This window comes from Polypterus senegalus, chromosome 3, assembly GCF_016835505.1.
Source record: "Polypterus senegalus isolate Bchr_013 chromosome 3, ASM1683550v1, whole genome shotgun sequence".
NCBI lineage: Eukaryota > Metazoa > Chordata > Cladistia > Polypteriformes > Polypteridae > Polypterus > Polypterus senegalus.
The window spans coordinates 152,747,651-152,771,041 of NC_053156.1; the positions used below are offsets into that span (position 1 = coordinate 152,747,651).

General features: G+C 37.2%; 2 protein-coding genes across 2 annotated transcripts in view; both read left to right on the top strand.

Moving 5' to 3' along the window:
- The first annotated feature begins 642 nt into the window (after positions 1-642).
- Positions 643-8,888, top strand: cga (glycoprotein hormones, alpha polypeptide). The gene is made up of 4 exons (XM_039749964.1): positions 643-699; positions 2,880-2,977; positions 3,688-3,872; positions 8,811-8,888. The coding sequence occupies exons 2-4, from the start codon at positions 2,881-2,883 to the stop codon at positions 8,886-8,888; spliced, it is 360 nt and encodes a 119-aa protein (XP_039605898.1). The 5' UTR covers positions 643-699; position 2,880.
- A 12,593-nt stretch (positions 8,889-21,481) lies between these two features.
- znf292b (zinc finger protein 292b) overlaps positions 21,482-23,391 on the top strand; it is a 122,430-nt gene continuing 120,520 nt past the window's right edge. The window contains exon 1 of the mRNA XM_039748083.1: positions 21,482-21,693. Within this exon, the coding sequence (XP_039604017.1) occupies positions 21,532-21,693 (162 nt within the window). The 5' untranslated portion in view covers positions 21,482-21,531. The remainder of the gene's footprint in view (positions 21,694-23,391) is intronic.

Consider the following 23,391-nt stretch of genomic DNA (forward strand, 5'->3'; position numbering starts at 1 on the left):
GTGCATTTTTCCTATTTCTATATGGCTTTTTCTCTGTTAATGCAGTTTTCCACCTACAACCCCCAAAGACATGAACTTTTGATGGTGTGACAGTTCCAAAATGGCTCCATTTGAGTGTGGGTGGGTGTGTGTGTGAGTGAGCTCTGCAATAGAATGACGCTTTATTTAGAGGTGGTTACTACTTTGAAGTCACTGTTACTGGAACAGGCTTTGGCTGCCTGCAACTGTGAAGTGGATTTATCAGGTCTGAGTATGTTGTCTTATTAAGCAGTTACGGCTGGTCGTAACCGAACCTAATTAAGTTGGCCTTACTCTTTATAAGTTAATTGTCAACCTTTCATTTTTTTATGAGTAAGCACATCCAAGTCATAGTAACAGTCACATAACTATATACACCTACTCAATATCCTTGCCATATAATCCAGTAACATTTCCATTTAGTAATATATTTTGGAAAAAAGAGCTTGGATCTTGATCAATTACATGACTTTTGTCCTTTCAGTGTTGTGCAGCTGCAGTGGATAAACTTGTTCATTACATCAAGAGGATCAAAGATAATACCCTACAGGTTTTATATAATCCCAGTGCTCAGTATACATGGAGATAAGGAGGTATAAATACTGAGCATCTCGTAGTCCAAGTCAGACTTTGGAGAGCATTGTTAGAAAAAGCACACAACCAACTTACAGATTGCTGAAGGTACAGTTGATTTTTTCCTCTTTTTTATTAATCATTTACCTTAAATTCAGTAAATGAACTGTTCAGAGATGGTAGAATGGAAGAATATCTTGATAATCCCATACCTTCATACTGTTTATAAAATTAATAATACTTTGTGTTACATTGAGAATTAACATATTATATAGTAAATAAGTTAAAAAAAAAATTTTGTTTACATAAATTCTTAGGTTTCATGTAAGGGGCGTTGTGGTGCCTTTGAGGCATGGGATCTGTTCTGGCAATGGAAAGGTTGCTAGTTTAGATCTCATAAATGCCAGAAGTCACTCCACTCCGCTGGGCCTTTGAGCAAGGCCCTTAACCTGCAATTGCTTCATCCTGGGTTAATGTTGTGACGTTAATCTGCATCTAGCCCTGCAAGCAGGTCCAAAACCTGGGGGTTGATGGTAGGATTGGCACTCCAGCCAACATAGAAAACCTCACACTGTTCCAGTGTGGTGCTGAGGTGTCACCCGTTACATGACTGCATTTAGGTACCAATCTGGGTAGTTCAACATTTGGTGGGTGTGGCAATGTGAAATCGGCATATGCGCCCAACCTCTCTCATGTAAGAAATAAAAGCCACATGCCTTCTTAATAATCATGGCATCTTCTTCATAGATTAGGAACCATGCAATTCGAAGATTTGTTCTTGTTTTCTTTGATTAAGTTAGTCTCTTTGTTATTCTCACTCTATCAATACATGTATTTTAAAAAAAGGACATTTTATATTTACATTACTCTCCAACTTAACACAAACAGTTTATGACGTAAAATTTTATTTCACAGCTTTATTTTTAAAGTCAAATTATCCTATTCCAGTAATTATATTTTAAATTCATAATTAGCACCCCAAACAACATTCATCTATCCATTTTCTTAACCTGTTTGCCCAGGGCAGAGTCTTGGTGAAGCTGAAGTCTATCCAAGTAAGCAACAGGTATAAGGTACAAACAGTCAATGAAAAGGGCATTGGGCAGTCACAGGGTGAACACATACCCACCCACCCATACAGTAGACCTGATTTAACAATACCAGTTTATCAGGCCTGCATGTCTTTGGAATTCAAGGGGGAAACTGGAGCACCTGGAAGAAACCCACATGCACACAGAGAGCACCTAGGACTTGAACCCAGGCAACACAGAGAGGATATACAACATCCACACAGACAATAACAAACCAAGAATCAAACTCATGTCCCTGGAGCTGTAAGGTAGCAACTGTTAATCATTATGCCACCACTGTAATTAACTTTTTTCAGTTTTATATCTCAGTGAAAGAATAGAAGTGCAAATGGTTAAGGCAAGTGTGCAAAAAACATAGTTTTGATTTGATTACTCAAATAATGATATCTCTAAAATTGAAAAATATATACAGTACATACACACAATAAGAATATTTAAATTTACCCAATAAAATGAATAAGCAGATTATTAGAAATCTATAAAACAGATGTACAGAATTTGATTCTTTTTTCTCCAACACAATGGTCAAGGTAACATAATAAAACCTTTCTCCCTGTAATTAAACACATTTAGTAAAAAGCACCACAAGACACAGATTGGAGGTTTATATAAAATTATCCTACTGGAAAAATATTTTTTTTTAAATTAGGAATGACATGAAAATTGAAAGAGATTTAATAACAAAGGAATACAGTTCATTTATTAGATATTACAATAAATTAGAATATCACATTTTGATTATCTCATTTATTAGTTTTGTTTTGAGGACAATAGGAAAAAGACTTAAGGAAACAGGAAAGTGTTTATTAAAGGAGAAAAATGGTTAAAGTTGATTCATTTCCCCCTTTATTGGAAATACTGTAATATCAAACATTTGTAAGTCAACGTTTCTTGTTGATTTAAGGAGACTGTCTTGAATATGATAGTAAATTACTTTTGGGGTTTTATTTAAGAAAGCCACTATGCATCCAATGGCATATATTTAAGTGAGGCATACACAAGGAGGATACAGCTGGCTCCCTAAAAAATATGCTGAGTTTCAGTCTACCTTCTTTTGTCACACAAGATCTTAGCTGTTAAGTTCCTTTCAAAACCCTTGGGATATATTCAAATAAATAAAGAATAAGGTAGGTAGGTAGGTAGTATGGAAATATTAGAGAAAAATGAAGGAATAAAGCTTGTATTTCTTTCTTTCAGCATGGCTTGTAATGGCAACTACCTCTGTGTGTCCCTGGTTGTTCTGTCCATGGTGATTCATCTGTTGCACTCTTACCCTGGAGAAGAAATGACACAAGGCAAGTTTATAAAAATATTACCCTCAGAATAAAATACTAAAGCATTAATTAATGCATTTAGCTGGGGAAATTGCTACATGGTATTAAGTCATTCCTGGGTAAATACCCAAATTCAGGTGCTTCTATAAGTGTCTTATTATTGAAAGCAGAAAAGAGATAAGAGGGTGAATGTGGGAGAATAGAAAACATGAAAAAAAAACTTAAGTAGTAAATACAGTGACATGGATGGATTATCCCAGTTCTAACCTAATCTGTCATGGTGGCCCACTGCTCCAGTGACTTCTCACTTCCTGAATGAATTTCCATTCCAAATGACTGTCTTTCTTGCTGTGCTGTTTCTAGAGGACCAAACAGGCACAAAGACAAAATGGAAAAATATACATAAACTTGAATACATACTTTTTATCTTAACTCATGAAACCATAACAGTATGTAACCTCATCTTATTTGTCTGTTTTTTTTTTTTCTTAAATGGAAAGTAGAAGTGTCAGACAAAGTAGTATATTTCTAAGTATTAGTTATAATAGATAATATTGAGCTTCCCATGTGTTGTTATGGCGTAATGATCAATTTAACAAGACTCTTTAAATTCTCTCTAGGAAACTCGAACTGATCTTATAATGGGACTTGAATGGTAACACTACACAAAATAGGTTTTGTACCTTTATCAATTTTAGTACCACTCCAATTGTTTGATGTTGTTATTACAGGCTGCCCAGAGTGTAAACTCAGGCTGAACAGATACTTCTCACAACCGGGCGCTCCAATTTACCAGTGCATAGGCTGCTGCTTTTCAAGAGCTTTTCCTACCCCTCTCAGATCAAAACAAACCATGGTTGTTGTGAAAAATATTACTTCGGAGGCATCATGCTGTGTAGCTAGAGAACTAAAAAGAGTAAGTACTCTCAGTCTATGTGAAAAAAATCATAATACTCTCTGCATGCCTGTTGACTTTTTAAGTTTCAGTATTTATCTGTTTTGCACACTAAGGACTTCATTTCAACCCTTAGGTTGCATATTGTCTGTTTTCTTGACAATCACACAAAAACAGTTAAACCGTTAAATTTTGCATGGAGGTGGCTGTTAGTCCAACTTAAAATGTAGTCTATATAGCATTTCAAAATGTCCTCTGAAAGGTTTTAATTGGGAGGGCAACCAAAAACATCATTATTCTAAAACACCCTATTCAATCTTAATGAAATTTTGCCTGTATAATAAAGCTAAACCAACTTAACACCCAGGTTACACAGTATTTCATAACTTTCATAAGGGTGGCGAGGTGGAGCTAAAAAAATGCATCACTCCAAAATGGCCTAGTTGGAATACATGAAATTTTGCAGGCATTTTACTGCTAATACAACTTAAAATGCAGAAGTGAAAGCCTTTCAAAAGTTCCACTGTCTTGTGGTGTTGGTGAGGTAGTGGTTTGTGGTGCAAAACTAAAGCCGTGTTATAACACCAAAACAGTTCAGCCAATGGTAATGAATTTGGGTACATTCAACATCAGTGACTTAATCCAACTGACTGGGGGGACAGAGTCGGAGTTGTAGGAGGGTGTGGTGTGCTGTGATATCAACATAAAAATCGCGCATCCCTCAAAAACTGCTATTTCATCAAATTTTGTATTTACATTATTGTTCATGCAATTTTTAATGTAAGTACGTTTCAAGAATTTCACTGGGGAGTTGTAAGATGATGGCCAACACCACAAAAAACATACATTACTCCAAAACAGCCGAGTGTATGTTCATGAAATTTTCAATGTATATCACAGTTACCCCAACTTAACATACAATAGTTTAAATACTTTCAAAAGTTTATGAATACAGTTTCAATAGAAAGAACTACTCAAAAATTGGTAGTTTTGTCGAGTTTACATGACATATCAATAATTCATTATTCAACAAGCCAGTTTATTAATGTTGGGTTAAACATTTATGTGTGAAACCACAGTAAACCAGAAAATACAAATTAGAGTTTGTGGTTTCAACCTAGTAAGGAGTTAACAGCAATTATGGAATCCAATTAAACGCAAAAATAAATTCTGGACTCATGACATCTGAGAAACTGAAAGACAGGTATCATGGATGATGGATGGAACACTTGCATTTCTGCCAGCAGTGACAAAAGGGTCAACATTTAGAACAAGTTAGGAAATGTACACATGATGTAACTACAGTTTCCTTTCTAAACTTATGTTGTCTTTATATTATTTGGTTAGGGGAATTGCTCCTTTCCTGTATAACTGATCAGTTCAAACACTGTTTAGCTGCAGGTTGCTAAACTTTGTTCTTTACAAAAATAATCCACAAATCATATTAGCTTAGTCAATTAGTCTTATATATGCCTATGTAATTGTTTTCCTCTTCCATTAATTTCTAGAGAAGTGACTGTTTTTTGTACGTTTATGGTTAACTTACCTAAAACAGAGAGAGAAAACTGCTCTTGTGTGAGCTGCTTGTGCATATACACGTGCCATTTTCCTCGCATTGTACTGAGTATTCAAGTGGCTGAAGGATGAGTAAAAGTGGAACATACACATAATATACAAGTTGGTGTAACCACTGTCACTGTGAAATTAAAACAGTAAACATAGTTGAAGTCACATAGAATGTTTCCCAGTGAGTTTGTAATTTCTCAGATGCCTTTCAGTGGGAGATTATTAAATTTCAAAACTTTGCACAGCACAATCTGTTCAGGATAACTCAACGAAAATTTAACTGTCTTCTCAAATGTCTTTCAAAAATAAGTGTGCCAAATTTCAACAAAATCGATCCATGGGGACCTAACTTGTTTCTTGTGGACAGACAGACAGATGGACAGACAAACATGGATATTGCAGTAGGTTCTTCTTGTATTGTATGCAAATGCACCTAAAACACCTAAATATTTCCTTTCTTACCTGAACCCATTATACAAATACACTTGGGCACTGCCAAGTACTTTGTTTATTATTTTCTAGATAATGTAAATTTTACAGAACAGGAAAAAAAATAAGACACTTGCATTGCCAGAAAATAAAATAAAATCACGCAATTACTTGATGAGATGAAGTATAGCAGAACAGCCTAAAGTTTTTGTTTCTGAGAGAATAATTTAAATACAACTGAGTTCCGTTTTTAGGTCATCAACCGATATTTATTGATGCCTGGAGAAACTCCAGCAGTGCTATGAAGCTGTAACATTAATATCAAAGTGGATTGTATTTGTTATGAACAAACATGCTTGAGGTGGCCATTTTGCAGTACATTGCATAAAAGATAAATAAGAGGATATGGCAAATACTAGCGGTAAATAGTATGTAAAAATGTTGTTATCAGTAGTGCAAAAAGCCGATATGTCGACAGTGATACATTTTCATTACTACCTGGGAAGCTAAGCAATGATAGGAATGTTGTAGTTCACTCATAGTGAATATTTGAAGGAATCTGTTTTCTCAGCAATACATGAGACATCTAATGTATTGCACCTGAGTCTGTTTATCTGTGTTACAGGAGCTGAATAGTCATGGATTGAAATTTTTTAAGTTTTCTTTAGAATAATCTAATACACAACATTACAATAATTTGTATCATTTTAACTTTCTATTTTGAGTTTATATGTTGATAAACAGTTATAAAATGTTAATACGTTAAGATCTAATATAGTAACAGAAGTGTCATGGAAGCACTACCATCTTATTAATCCATCATCTCAGTTAAAATCCCACAGATGGTTGTGTAAACTCCACATGAATATGTTCTCCCCATGTTTGCATGGGTTTTTGTCCCAAAAATGTACTGGTTGGATTGATTGGAGAGTTCAGCTCAGCTCTGTGGGTGTGCATGTGAAAGGTTCTGCAACAGACTAGGTCTAGTTCCTGCTGTACTGCCATGATAAGATCTAGCCCCATTGTAATCCTGAATTGGATTGTGTAAGTTTGAGAATGTTATAGTAGCAGAATATAGTATGAAAACTTCTAAAAAGACATCTGTTACCCTTAATAACCACTATAAATATCTGAGAACATTTATAATGACTAAAAAGCTCTTCAATGTAAAAGTAGTGGCGATAGAATTCTTCATTGCACTCACACACACACATACAAAACAAGTCTTACCACTTTAAATATTATTATTCAAATACACACTAACAATTTTTTAATTTTCTGCACGCAAACTTATTAAATGAAGTGTCAGGAAGTCATGAGGTCCCGAGTAGAAACTAAACTATGGACAGATTACCAGTCCAATGCTATCATATATACAGTACTGGGTTTACCTAAAGTCACCAATTAACTTAGCACACATGTCTTTGAGATGTGAGAAGAAAACTATAACATCCAGAGCATAGTCCATGGAGAATGCATGTGAGAAGGTAGTAACTGGACTAGAATTTAATTCGAGGACTAAAGAACAATGAGAAAACAATGTGATTAACTTCACTATTTCGCATCAGATGTGCACAGCATCTTAATACCTGGGCTGTGTAAAAGTTTAAACGTCAAAATTTGCACTGCCAGACTTCCTCACTCATTGTCAACCAATGAAATCTTATATCAGAATAATATAAATCGCCTCACTCTAATTGTTGTTTGTGTACTCTGCAAAGTTAAAAGGCAACAGAGAACATAAAGTTAAGTACTACAAGCTTAGCACTACAGTTAATGCTGAGACTAAAAGATAAATTCATAATGTGACAAAAATTATACTGAGGTTAGTACCAGTCGAAGCAAAATTGGAGTCCTATGTGGGGTGGACAGACGTTACACCTTGTTGTCCATAGCAGGTAGTTGGCATTGATAGACTTCAGTGACCTGTATGGAGTCTTTCTTGGTGTGTGTAATGTGCACGCCCCTTCAGTAGCACAAATGACACCTCTGTGTATATATACCATGGACTTTAGGAAGCATGTGCCCCTTAACTTTCATAAATGGTGCCCCTCAGATACTGGCTTCATTAGCTCCCTATGTGAGCTAATGGATTGACCTCTGACTTATGTGATGATTCATAGGGTCAGAACATGCTGTAGATATCAAGAGATGAGCAGAGTCACCAATATTCTTGACAGTATGGCTTTGCGTTGTGGAATAAAAAATGAAATATCCAAAAAGACCACTTGAACTCATTCAGCAAAGATGTCATAATCTCTTGGCTACTTGTATGTTTATTCCTATAATTCATAAGATTATTATGTTTCAGTTTTATTTTTGTGATGTTTTGGGGACACCATCACAGCACCATTTTGTATTTAGTGTTTTTGTGTGTTCATGAATAGCAGAGGCCATGTTGCTTACAGCTACTATACCTGTTGCTGAGTATATAACTCCTAGGTTATGTGTTATAAAATTACTCCCCACCTAAAGAAGATACTGTTGTGCTGCTTTCAGTCTGCAAGCTTTTAAATAAAATATAAGCATTGGTGGTGAAGAATTGCAAATATTATAGTCAGGGAAAAGCCTCTTATTTATGGCTAGGACCTCTCCTTGTTACTTTACTTTACTTCTTGCTTCTTATTTTGGTTTTGTTGCTGTCCAATGATTGCTTTGCTTTCACCAATGCACCTTTGATTAGTCTTCTGTTTAAGCTCTTACCTGTACTGTCATCTCTGTTGCTATACCAGAAATTCTCCTCCAAGTGTTAGCCAAGTGGCACCCTGTTTACAACAATAGGAAGCCTGAAGAATGTGAGGAGACTATGCTTCCTGCAGCACCATCCTTCCAATGTATTTACACTACTTTGAGTGAACAAACTGATTTAAATAAATAAAAAAATAGACCTTGTAGTTGTAATGCTTCTTTATTATACCAAATGTTTGCATATACTATGTACTTACTGTATGTATTGTATTTTAGCTCGATCTGATGGACGACTTGAAAGTGGAAAATCACACTAGATGTCACTGCAGCACCTGCTACTTCCACAAGTTTTAGACATCAGTACTACATGAAAACTAAAGGAATAAACGGTGAATCTCCCAATCTCATGTGATAAATAATATAAATGAGATTGCTTTTTTGGTGATTTTTCTGTCATGATATTACCTGCAAAATAATGGTATAATCATTGTAGATGACAACATTTTTTAAATTGGAAAACTAGGAATAAATAAACATTATGCACACTTAGTGGTAACATCTGTTAACATGTGAAAAATGTATTTATCATTTTAGACAGTTAATTCAGTAGATCACTGTTGATAAATATCCTGTGGATTACCAGTTTACTTTCCCATGAGTAGGTCTTGCTACAGTTGGCTTTAAAGTGTCCATTTTTTCAATCAGATCTATTTTAAATATTAAGCTCTGACTACCACACTTTGAGTGTACTTGAAAACTTTCCTATCACACTATTCATCTTTCTCTCCATCCAACCATTTTCTAAACCTGCTTATTCCATTACAGAGTTTTGGGGGGTGGGGGTTGTGGGACAGAGGCCAAAGTCTATTCTGGCATCATCAACACAAAGCAGAATGCAACCTGTGATGGGTAGAGGATGGACTGACATCTTTAATTTTAAAGAAGTTGTGCAGAATACATCTGTATAACCTCTTCCTTCTTCACATTATAATTTAAGTCTTTGATATGTTAAAGAAAACTGAAGTCTATGGAAACCACCATATTGAATAATACAAGGCCAATTTAGTGTCACCAACCAGTGCAATATTGTCTTTGTGCTTCGGGCATCTATAAGGGTTATACTAAGATTTCTAATGTTATCTGCAATCACTTTCACTAACGTCTTCTTCAGCTTCTCTTTTGTTTTTCTTCTTCCACTTCCATTCTATTCCTTTTACTTCATAAGCCCAAATCACCATAGGCTGTTTCTCCTTATCATATCATGTCAATCAATTTGCCCTAATTTTCTGTTTCTATCATTGCACATCTGATAGAAGATTCACATCTCAATCCTGCATAGTTTTTCTTCACTTCCTTCAATGACCATTACTCCCATTATTTTACAGTTTCTAGACTCCTTCTAGTCAGAGTAGGAAAGGCATCAAAGGAGAAGAGGAAGGATCAAATTCTAGTACTGCACTATTGGTGTTTAAAAGATACTGTGACAGCTACAGAAATGCAATTTTCAGAACTCAAAATATTTTCAAAATATTTACAGGAACCAATATGTAGTGTGAGGTTGTCTAATATTTACAGTTTGCACAAAAATCCCACAAAAGGCAATTTTGTTTTGTACATGTTCATAAGATTACCAGAAATTAATGAACTGGCACTAAGCTTATCTGTATGTAATTTACAATAAACCTAGGCCATCATAAATGTGACTCCGTCTGACTTTGTGATTTTTTAACTGTCACAATTGTCTGTGGACCTTACAGAGGTTTATTTTCTCCAGGTATGTTTCGTAGAGATGTTTTGTTTCTTTCCTGTCCTCCATTCTCAATTCACTATATCTCAAATGCAATATTAATGCACTTGTTTTCTCTTGATATCTTTATCGTAATGATTTTGAAATTACAGGTGGTGCATTTGTATGTATATACATCATGTAATTTTTGCATTATACATGTGACTGTTTTTACAAAGCACTCAAAGCCTATACTCCATAAAGAGTGATGTACAGAACAATAAATGGACTTGACTCAATATCTCTCAAAGAGTGATGACCAGAGTACCAGCTATGTACAAGTGAAACAGAAGGTCATATTGTTGAATCAAGTATTGGGTGGATGAGGATTGAATACTGCATGTTGGGGAGAATAGCCATGTATAGGAGAATTAGGCTATGTTTAGAAGTTATTATAAGCACTACTGACTTACCTTAGGTTATCTTTGGTTTGAATCCTTTCCTTCAGTGTTGTATGGAGTTTGTGTGCTCTTCCTGTGCATTTCTGGACTTTACTCTCACACCCCAAAGACATTTGCTTTGGGTTAACTGAGGACTCTAAATTGTCTGTATTTTAGGTAAGAATGGTTGTATGCATGAGAGTGGGCCTTGTAGTGGTTTGGCATCCTTTCCACAATTGATTCCTGCCTTGTACCTCACATTGCCCAGATATGCTCCAACACCCCACAACCGAGACTTGAGATGTGAGATATGAGAATGTAAAGGTTTGTTTTGATCTGGTCTGCCAAATTATTCTGAGCACTGCACGATTTGGATACAACTGAATTTGAATATACTTTTGTCCAAGGTTTCTGTTTAGTTTGTTTCTATTCTTTTAGAAAAACATTCAATTTTATATATGAAAGAGATTAATTAACACACTAAAACAGGGATAAACAGCTTTGAAGAGCTTTCAACAAATGTCTCAATATGAGTTTTAGTTAAACTTAATTTTAATCAATGGCACGTCTTACACTGCAAAAAATGCATGGGCAAAAATTAGATAAACCATTAAATGGTAGTTTTGTTTTTACTTAACAGAATAAATCTGCCAATTGGGTAAGCAAAATGTAATTGTCAAGATTTGTTAAAGTAAGCCAAATAATCTTAAATACTAATCTTTTGATAAGTCGATAATTCTTACTGCAGGGAAAACAAGATTTAATATTGTAATATAACTGCTTTTCATTTGCTTAGATTTCATTTTTGCAGTGTAGGACTATTGTGGGTTAATTTTAAATAAATGTTATGAAGTCATCTGTGGAAGGTTCAGTATATTTTTATTTATTTATTTATTTGTTCTATATATCTATTGGAAAGCAGTAATTAAACTCTCAATTTTAATTTTGCCACTCTAGATAAAGAGATTCCTAAGCTTATATAGACACAGATAACAAAACCAGCTAACAAATAGTAAATCATCCTATAGACTGTGGAAAGTTACTAGGAAAGTTAGAAACTCAAAAGTATGCAACTTATCACATGATTCAAGCTATGCCATGTTTTAAGTGAGGCTAAAGGAAATCCTTTATTTTACAATAGCATTAAATGTGAGTATATACATGTGTAAAAATATTATACACATGCACACACGCACACAAACACACGCACGTACATGCTCTGAGCAAATACTATGTTAATACTGTGCAGTACCTACTTTTGGTCTCAAGACAACCATGATTCTTCATGGCATTTATCCACAAGATATTGGAAACATTCCTTTGAGATTCTTGTCCATGTTGATATGATTGCACCACAGAGTTTCTCCAGATATGTCCTCTGTACATTCATGCTGCAAATGTATTCATTCTACAACATGATTTAGTGACTGTAGAGGACAAAGAAGAACACTGAACTCATTGTCATGTTCATTAAACCAGTTTGACACAACTTTTGCTGTGCTACATGGTGCATTACCAAGCGGGAAGTAGCCATTAGAAGGTAGGCAAACTGTGGCCTTGAAGGAATGAACATAGCAACAATACTTAGATAGGCTGTGGCATTCAAGCAATGATCAGTTGATATTAACAGACTCACAGTGTGCCAAGAAAACATTATCCACACCATTACAACCCCACCACTATCAATCTGAACTGATGAGACAGCCGAATTGAGATTCATTGACCAAGGCTACATTTTTCCAGTCTTCACCTGTCCAGTTCTGGGGAGCTTTGCCTACTGCAGTCTTAGCTGTCTGTTCTTGGCTGTCAGCAGTTGAACCCAACATAGTCTTCTGCTGTTGTATCCCATACCTTTCAAGGTTCAATGTGTTGTGAACTCTGAGATGGTTCCCTGTCCACCACATTTGTGCAGAGCGGTCATTTGAGTTACTGTAGCCTTTCTGTCAGCCTGAACCAGTCAGCAGTTTTCCTCTGTCCTCTCTCATCAATAAAGTTTTTGCATCTGTGGAACTGCCACTCACTTTTTTGCATCTAACTAAACTTTAGAGAATGTCGTGTGTGAAAGTTCCAGGAAATCAACAGTTACAGAAATATTCAAACCAGCCTGGCACCAACAACCAGAAATCGCTGAGATGACATTTTTTTCTTATTCTGGTGTTTGGCATGAACATTAACTAAAGCTCATGCTCCATATCTACATGATTTTATGTATTGTACTATGCCACATGATTGGCTGATTAGATGATTGCATGGATCAGCTGGTGTACAGCTGTTCCAAATAATATGCTTAGTGAGTGTATATCAAAACATATATTCTAAAAAATACATAAAAAATAATTTCATTCACAGTCCTTCATCTTTAATCTCATAAAATCCCAATAAGCATAGACTTTACCTCACATAAATGTATTATGTCTCCATATGTTTTTAACTTTTTCCTAGTTTACTTTCTTGTTAACATTCTGTGTTCCTAATTTTGTTAATGTGACCTTTAAAATCCCTACTTGCTTGATCACATCACATTAATTAGTTATCTCGTACATTCAATATAGTGAACTTGTCTCCTGTGCCTTTTATGATTTTTGCAAGTTGAAACATGAAGGATCTTAAAGAACAATGTATTTACCCTAAATTCTGTGTGAAATTGGTAAAAACATTTACAGAGACTTTTAGATGTTGCAGCTAGCTTATGTAGAGAATAATTTAAGTTGCATACAGTGCTACATATGGTATCAACATTTCAAATTGGGCAGACAATTTCAATTAAAACAGGTTGACGATTCCAAAACTAGATGGTGATCACATTGAGAAAGCACATGCTTTGATTCATGGAAATCATCACCTGCCTTATGAAGTTGCTGAAAAAAGTAGGCATCAGTAAAAGTTTGTTCAGATGCATCATATTGCTATAAAACCTGTGCCACGTCTCTTGACAGAAAAGCAAAAAGCTAAATGTGTCACATTCAGTCGCAAGTTGTTAGATCGTTCAAATGCTGATGAAAACCTTCTGAAACATATACTGTAACAGGTGATGAAATAGGATGCTCTGTATGGCCCTTGGAGATTTTTTTTCGTTTGTGAAGTTGAAGTCCACCTTGAAAGGATGCTGATTTCAAACGATAGAAAATTCACAACAGGACCTACATGACATTTTGTAAAATGAGTTCAATGACATTTTCCAGTAATGGAAAAAATGTTGAAAATGATACATGAAGAGAGGAGGGGGATGCTTTGAAGGAGACAAATCTGATTAAGCAGTAAGCTTATCAATAAATGTTTTCTTTAAAAATTCAGCTTCTTTTTGGACAGACCTTGTGTATATTTATAAGACTAACATTTAAATATTCTAGCAAAAACACTCACCAACAGATACCTTTTTATTTTTTTCCGTCATTTTTTGGGCACATTAATGTCATACCACCCAGAGATTATATTAGTCTTGGAGGTAGAAAACAACTTTCAATAAAGACAGAAGGGAATAAACCATTTCTGCACAGTTTAAGTTGAAATACATTTGACTCAAGAAATCACAACCTGGATAGAATGTTTGTACTAAGATATTGAAATTTCACTTCCTATAGGTGACATAAACTCATGTTTTTTATTTTTGGTTATAATTTGTGGGTCCATAGACATCTTCTCTACATCATTTCTATTGAGCTGGCAGTGGTCTATGTCTACAACACTGAAGATGTTACGAGAAGGTTTGCTGTGTCTCCCAGCACAGTCTCAAGAGCATAGAGGAGATACCAGAAAATGAGCTGTTACAAGAGGAGAGCTAGACAGGGCATCAACCCAGCAGTAAGACTTGTATGTGCTCCTTTGTGTGAGGAGGAACAGGAGGAACACTGCCAGAGCCCTACAAAACAACCTCCAACTGGCTACAGGTGGGCATGATTCTGACCAAACTGTCAGAAACAGATTCCATGAGGCTGGTGTGACGGCCTGACATTTTCAGTAGGACCTGTGCTCACAGCTCACAGCCCATCACCATGCAGCTAAATTGGCATTTTCCAGAGAATACCACAATTGGCACCTCTGCCATTGGCTCCCCATTCTCTTCACAGTTGAGAGAAGGTTCACAGTAAGCACATGTGACAGACATGAAAGAGTCTGGAGACACCATGGTGAACATTATACAGCCTGCCATTATCCAGCATGACCAGTTTGACTGTGGGTCAGTGTTAATTTGGGGAGGCATATTGTTGAAGGGACACGCAGACCTCCACATGCTAGCCAACTGTATTCTGACTGCTGTTAGGTACTGGGATAAAATCCTAAGAGCTATTGTTAGAACTTATGCTGGTGCAGTATGGCCTGGGTTCCTCCTGGTGCAGGACAATGCACGGCATTATGTGGCCAGAGTGTGTAGGCAGTTAATGGATGACAAAAGCATTGATACCATTGACTGGCCAGCACGTTCCCCAGATCTGAATCCAAATGAGAATCTCTGGGATGTTATGTATCAACACATCCAATTCCACCAAGTAGTGCCACAGACTGTCCAGGAGGTCACTGATGCCCTGATCCAGGTCTGTGAGGAGATCTAGCAAGCCACCATCCACAATCTCATCAGGAGCATGCCCAAATGTTGAAGGAAGTGCATACAGGCATCTAGGAGCAATACACACTACCAGTTCACATTATGAATTGCCGTGATGAAATTGATGCAAGTTGGATCAGCCTGTGATTTTAACTTTCATTGTGATCTTGAATCCAACCCTCAATGTATTGGTGATTTTGGTTTCCGTTGACTGTTGTTACATCATTTTGTTCTCAACAAATTACACCGTGTTACTCAAAAAAATTTTCCACTTCAATATTTCATTGTTCAAGATCCGATGTGTGATTTAAATGTTCCCTTAATTTTTTTTAGCAGTATATATATATTGTAATAGACAACATCTGTTAGAAGGCATCCTGGCTGGGATGTATGGCCCTGTTGGAGTCCTCAGGTGCTGCTAGTGTGAGCTGCTGGAAGTGACCCAGAAGTGCTTCCTGGGTGCAATGTTATAGAAGTACTCCCTGGTCCCGTGTAAAGGAAGCTTCTCTACTTCACCCGGGGAGTTGAAGATAGGTGGAAGAGGACAAAGCTTGTCTGAGAGAAGTGGAGGTGAAGAAAGAAAGAAAGAGAGAGAACTCAACCTCTTGACAACTAAAGAAACTGAACAACTAATTTATAAATCCAGACATCATTACTATGAACACGGAGAGAAAGCTAATAAGTGTTTAGCTCAACAAATCCACAAGCAAGAAGTTCACAATGCAATCCCAGTAATCACCAATACGAATGGAGATGAAGTCATTGACCATAAAAATATAATGCGCACATTTAAAGACTACTATAAATCCTTATATTCTACTGAGTTTAAAGAAGACAACACATAATCTAATGCATTTCTGGATACATTACAGATACCACAAATAGATACTTTTAGTGTGGAGGAACTGGTTAAACCTCTGGCGCTATCAGAATTACTAGATGCTATAAAGTCACTTCAAGACGGGGAAGCAGCAGGCCCTGATGGCTACCCTTCAGAATTTTATAAGAAATTCTCTGCTCAGCTAGGTCCCCTTCTACTAGCAACATTTACAGAAGCTACAGACAATCAAATTCTACCTCAATGCAATCCCAGATAAGGTCAGATATCAGAGAAGGACTGGAACAGAAAATTTCTCTATATGCAGATGATATGGTACTGTATATATCAGACCCACAAAATTCTGTGCCTGCAGTCTTAACAGCACTTACAGAATTTCAAAAGATCTCTGGTCTCAGAATTAATCTTAATAAAAGTGTACTCTTTCCAGTGAATTCTCAAGCATATAATATTAGATTAGACCCCTACCTTTTATCATTGCAGATCAGTTTAAATACCTAGGGGTAAACATCACAAGTAAACACAAAGCTCTTTATCAACAAAATTTTGCCGTCTGCATGGAAAAAATTAAGCAAGACTTGCACAGATGGTCTCTACTCTAGCTGGAAGAAATAACATTGTTAAGATGAATATTCTTCCTAAGCTTCTTTTTATATTTCAAAACATTCTAATATACATCAATAAATCATTTTTTAATCAATTAGATTCAACAATAACCTCATTTTTTGGAACTCAAAACATTCACGTATCCAAAGAGCGACACTACAAAGACCAAAGGCAGAAGGTGGCATGGCTTTACCCAACTTTAAGTTTTATTACTGGGCAGCAAACATACAAGCTATAAAAACCTGGACACAAATAGATGAACATACACAGGCCTGATCCGCAATAGAAGTAAAATCCTGCAGTACTTCTTGATATTCCCTGCTTTGTGCCCCAATAAATGCAAGTTATTGACAATATACTAATAACCTAATTGTGCTTCACTCACTCAGAATATGAAACCAATGTAGAAAGCATTTTAAGATGGAGAAGCTATTATCTGTGGCACCTCTGCAAGAAAACCACCTTTTTCAACCTTCGCAAACATATGCAGTTTTTAATATCTGGAAAAAAATTGTGATTAAATTGCTTAGAGATCTTTATATAGACAACATCCAAACATCCACAAGCAAGAAGTTTGCAATGCCATCCCAGTAATCACCAACACGAATGAATGCAACTGTAAGACGGCACGTTCCAGAAGTGCAAGGCTACAGCATGAAGCTCAAAGAAATCGACTCTGTCTCCAAAGTGAAACCACCGAGACAAGAGAAACTTGCGTAGCTGCTAATACACAAGCGAGGTGATCACATCAGCTAAACGAAATCTCCGCAAAGAGAGAAACTCACTTAGCTGCTGATAGGCAACAGTGGCGAGCTCGTTGACAAAACGTAACTGCAGAGGAAAGAAAATCTAGCTTAGCCACTGTTTGATTGAAATGCCAGAATCCATGGTTTCTAGGAGTCTGGACTTTTTACAGCATGAGCTTACACAGCTATTTATTAATATTAAAATGTGTTTCAATATAATAGGTAGACTACAAGAATGTGTAAATAATGGAGACCAGCAATCTGAGCACTTAGAGATTGTACCTACAGTAAGTGCACTGTGTCATTGTGACATTCTTCTGAGCTTATAATGTTAATAAAGCTATTGTAATAATCATAACTTGCATGTTTTTCACACAAACTGCTTTTTAAAACTGCCCACCAGAGGGCACTCCAGCTCCCCAAACAACTGACATAACACAGGTTTCTTTGCCAGTTTGTTCACCTCTAAACAGGACTTTGTCATAGATTTGAGTTTCAAAGTTGTATGTAACACCATCATTAATAAGCTGGATTTCATCTGTGGTCCAGTACACTTATCATTTCTGTATAAAATTAAACAATTCAAAACATATGCAAGAAACATTTAAAATTGGTATGTCATAAAAGGCTGCTGGCTTCATATCTACATGATAAATACGGGCTGGGTTGTGTTCAGGAAAAATTTCTGATCCCAGATTATTCTTCTTAATCCCCAGTTCACTTTGGCAATTGTATACAAAGGCTGTCTGGACTCCAGCAAGTATATAAGGAATTTATTTAACAAAGTGTGTTAGTGTGAGTGTATCATGCAAGATGTTAGCTTATCCATAATTACAGTGCAGGACTAACAATTCTTTGTTCAGACAAAGCTTTTATAGATATGAATATAAAAGATCATATATAGAAAATATCCTATAGCTTGCAAATCTTTAGGTGAACACATTTATTTAATAGGTAAAGTAGAATGATCTAAACACAATAATGGGATATATTCATGGTGTTGAGTTTGAAGGTCAGAGGATGCTTAATGCAGAAGTGTCTGCATACTTTAACCAGATAAACAAATGTCAGTATAAAGCACTTTGTTATATTGGCATTCCCTCAAGGATAAGTTCAACACAGCTGCATCTCTTAAAACACTGCTTTTTTATTTAACACAGTTGCAAAAACAGTATGGGTCTAAGAGTCCAAGATGCTAAGGTTTATAGAAATGATTTTTAACAACAGTTGCAACCACTGCCTACATGAGACATTGCTAGGCCAGCAATGATTCCATATATGAAGCAGAAATCTACCATGATGTGAAATTTCATGTAAAATGCAATGAAAAACCCACAAGTGGCCTATGCTATAGATAGATAGCACTTTATTTGTTCCTGGGGGAAATTTGACTTTTTATAGTAGCTCGGAAAATAAAATTATATTATGACAAACAACAAACCCTCTCAAATATACACCAGAATAACTAAAAGAGCAGCAATGTAGCAATGCACCATCTCCCTGTAACATTACTGCATAGTAATGCATAATCCACATGTCTGTCCCTCAGTTTCCTCCTGAAAATATGGAAATGGGAGATATTTAGGATTGTGGAAACTATAGAGTGATATAGCTCATATCACACCCAATGAAAAATTGGGAAAGGGTTATAGAGAGAAAGCTTTGGGAAGAGGCCACCATAAAGGAGGAACAGTTTGGCTTTATGCCAGGGAGAGGAACAACTAATGCAGTCTTTGCATTGAGACAGTTCATAGAGAATCATCAAGTAAAACAGAAAGGTTTGCATATGGGGTTTATTGATTTGGAGAAGGCTTTTAAAATATTGCCATGTCAAGAAGTCTAGAGATGCATGAGAAAAAAATTAGCCCCAGAGGAGTATGTTATGATTGTAACATGATATGTATAGGGGTGGCGCGTGGAGTTTGCATGTTCTCCCCGTGTCTGCGTGGGTTTCCTCCGGGCACTCCGGTTTCCTCCCACAATCCAAAGATATGCAGGTTAGGTGGATTGCCGAATCTAAATTGAAGGTCAGAGGATGCTTAATGCAGAAGTGTCTGCATACTTTAACCAGATAAACAAATGTCAGTATAAAGCACTTTGTTATATTGGCATTCCCTCAAGGATAAGTGTGTGCTTGGTGTGTGGGTGTGTTTGTGTGTGTCCTGCGGTGGGTTGGCACCCTGCCCAGGATTGGTTCCTGCCTTGTACCCTGGCTCCAGCAGACCCCCGTGACCCCGTGTTCGGATTCAGCAGGTTAGAAAATGGATGGATGGATGGAAGTATAGGGGAGTGAGGACTAGGGTTAAAGCTGAGTTGGGGTAACAGATAAGACCACAGTTGGAGTAGGGCTGCTCCAGGGATTGTTTTTAAGTAATTACTATTTTGATCTCATTATGAATGTGTTTACTTGTGGGATAAAAGACAGCCTCTTGTTGTATGCATTATGTTGATGGCCTTGTGCTGTGCAACAATAGAGAGGAGGAAATAGAGAGGATGTTGGAAGAATGGGGCCTTTCTGACTGACTGGTGCTATTTGTTTGCTTTCCGATGTATTGTAAATAACGTAAATTCATCTCACAGTGGTGCTTATTTTGTACGTAATACTATGTAACACATTATAATTGTCCTGCTTTTCGCTAATATACCCATGCCACCGAAAAAAAGACATAGAACTGGTAAGTCGACTTCAGATGCCACAACAAAGTCTATTTCAAGGGCGTCTGAAACGCCACAGCACACAGAATCCAGAGTGGAGGAACTTACAATACAATGTCAATCAGAAAAATGTTTGTTCTATTTCTATGTTCTGTTTCTTTCATTTGGGAAATTCACCAGTTGATTCCTGGGCAACGCCGGGTACTCCTGCTAGTAATTTATAAAGCTGAGACATGGGCAGTAAAGGGAGATTGGGAGAAAAAGTTGGATGGGGATGAAATGAGAATGTTGAGATGGATGGAGAGAGTTACAAAAATGAACATAATGTGAAATGTGACACTTCAGAGTACATGAAAATTAAGAGATATCTGAGAAAAGACAGAAAAGAAGGCTGAAGTGTTAGTGACGTGATGAAGAGAGACAATGAATAATGAAGAAAAAAAGGTGATGGAAATGGAAGCACAGGGAAAAAGAAAGTGAGGGAGACCAAAGTGGAGGTGGATAGATAAAGTAAAAGAAGACCTGAAGAAGGGTTTGGCTGGAGAAGACATGCTGGACTTGCTACACAGAGAATGCTGATCTGATATATCGACCCCACACAGGAGAAGAAAAGGAAAACAAAAAGGAGAATAAACCAGCAATCTTGCCGTGAAAATTTCACTATCTTAGCCCTAAGCACACGCTTCCTGTATATACTGCAGTGATAAAAAGTTTATAATTTGTATAGTACATGAAAATTAAGAGATATCTGAGAAAAGACAGAAAAGAAGGCTGAAGTGTTAGTGACGTGATGAAGAGAGACAATGAATAATGAAGAAAAAAAGGTGATGGAAATGGAAGCACAGGGAAAAAGAAAGTGAGGGAGACCAAAGTGGAGGTGGATAGATAAAGTAAAAGAAGACCTGAAGAAGGGTTTGGCTGGAGAAGACATGCTGGACTTGCTACACAGAGAATGCTGATCTGATATATCGACCCCACACAGGAGAAGAAAAGGAAAACAAAAAGGAGAATAAACCAGCAATCTTGCCGTGAAAATTTCACTATCTTAGCCCTAAGCACACGCTTCCTGTATATACTGCAGTGATAAAAAGTTTATAATTTGTATTAATATTAATTAGAACAAAACAATTAAACGATTCATTATGGAAAAAATGGTTTATTAAACACACAACTACCATAAACGACTAAAACATGTTGAAACTAAGCACATTGACATAATTAACTAACAACAATAAATTCCAGCCGACATCTAAACCTCGACTGCACTCTCCCTGCTTTCTTCCACTGTTCTCCCTTCCCTACATTCAAAGCCTAGCCTAGTATGCAAATTTTCCCACACGCCTTTGCGAGGTTCCCACGTCACGTGACAGCCGTAGGTTTCCTGTGCGTAATCTGTCAGTCACGTGACGGCTGTGTGCGTACGCGGCGGAGTTGGGTGTGAAGATGGCGGACGACGAGGCCGAGAAGGATCACAGCGAAGATATGAGCGTTGCTGCTGCGATCGAGGCCTTGCGGACTCAACTGCATAACTTGTTCGGCGAGCTTAAAGAGAGTCGCGAGCCGCCCGTGCAGTCCGCCTCCCAGTACTGCCAGCATTTCTGTCAGGTCAGTGAAAAACCAAAGCCCGTAGCTAGACTTGGAGGGGGGGCGGGCAGTGGATGCTGTCTGATCCAAAATAAACCTGGAGGAACGAGATCGTTAATAATCAGTCCCTCCGCTGAGAATGATGGCGGGGGAAGGGGAGGGTGCTAGTGAAAAGAGGAGAGCCCCCCTTTGTGAAGCTTGGGTTGCAAAAAAGGCAGATCTCTGAACAGAAAACAAACTGTGCGTGTTTGCAGTTGTCCGCTTTCAGAGTTTGTATACGTTCATCAGTTAGGAATAAACATAGAAGAATTTATTTGTGATTACACGTTCGCTGCGTTCAGACAAACTGGCGACATCTTGCAAATGGAGACCTTTAGAAGCCCCCCTCTTTTACCCTCTCACGTCTGCGTATTCTCTTTGCATTGGAGTGGAGGCTAAAGAAGAAACGTGCGCATTGTTTGCAGAAAGATTAACGTATCTCCAATCCCTCCTCTCTCTGCGTGTCTACGCTTGCGTTACTATTGTAGTGACCTTTTTTTCGTCCTAAATAGGTAGTGTTGTATATTTAAATTCACTTTTTCCTCTGTAGTTAATCGTCTTATTCACGTCAACAGCTTATTTTGTTGTTTCTTAAAAGTCGGCTTTAGTTTTATCAGTAATTTGAAGATCTCGTTGTTTTTCTGTCAACGCGCGGTGTTTACACAGTTCCCCAACAATACATTCTCACCGGAGTTAGCCAAGGGTGCAACGTTCCGTTCATATCAACTTGCGACACCACGTCGACAGACCAAACAGACATCTTCAAATAGCTTAAATAGAAATTTCAGAATATAGAAGATAGCCTTTATTGTCATCACACTGCCTTTTGTTTTCAGCTAATACAGTACAGACGGGCAAGATGGCAATAGACCGTTTTACAGTAATAGGATGCTGATAGGCTGACATTTTTGGGCTGCTTAAATCAGAACCCACAGTGTGCACAGTCTCATGACCTTAACTAGAGTAAGTGGGCTTTCGAATTTCCAAATGTGACGTTAATTAAAAGTTCGTAACACATGCCGTACTTATACGTTACATTTACGAAGTGTGTTATTGCCACATAGTACTGGAAATTTTTGAAGCCCGCACGTGGATGAGAAGGCGGGGTAGCCACGAACTGAAAGGCTTTCGTGAAATAGGTGCTGCAGTAGTGGACCCTCGAAAGTGGTGTAAGCCATTAAAGGCTGAGTGACAAAACTTGAGAGCAAATATCGCCATTAAAACATGTGGTTGTCTGTCATTCTCGGGTTTTTACAGTGTTTAACATTCACAAAACATCTACGTTGGAAATAAATGGTGCCATCTATTCACTATCGCCAAAATGCAAGAAGCTGAATAGGACGGACTGTCACAAACAGCTCGATAGCTGTCAAATTGGTTTTGCATGATGCCTTGCTATTGGTGGGTGCAGTGACGCGCAAGAGCTTAATTGGTTGCCGCCATGGCGTTCCGAGTATCCCGTTCAAGACATTTGGGGAACTCTTGACAATAGACTGAAACCATTTCCGTATCTTGAAATCAAAAGCCCAAAAAAGACAATAGAGTCTAGATGCAGACCTCCGCATTAATTCCTTTTTGAAATGTCTGTGACATCTTATTAGCGGCCTAGCAAGTCAAAAGAAGTGACGCCATTTGTAATAATCGCACTGGGGTGCTGACCTGCTTTTGAGAATGCTTTCC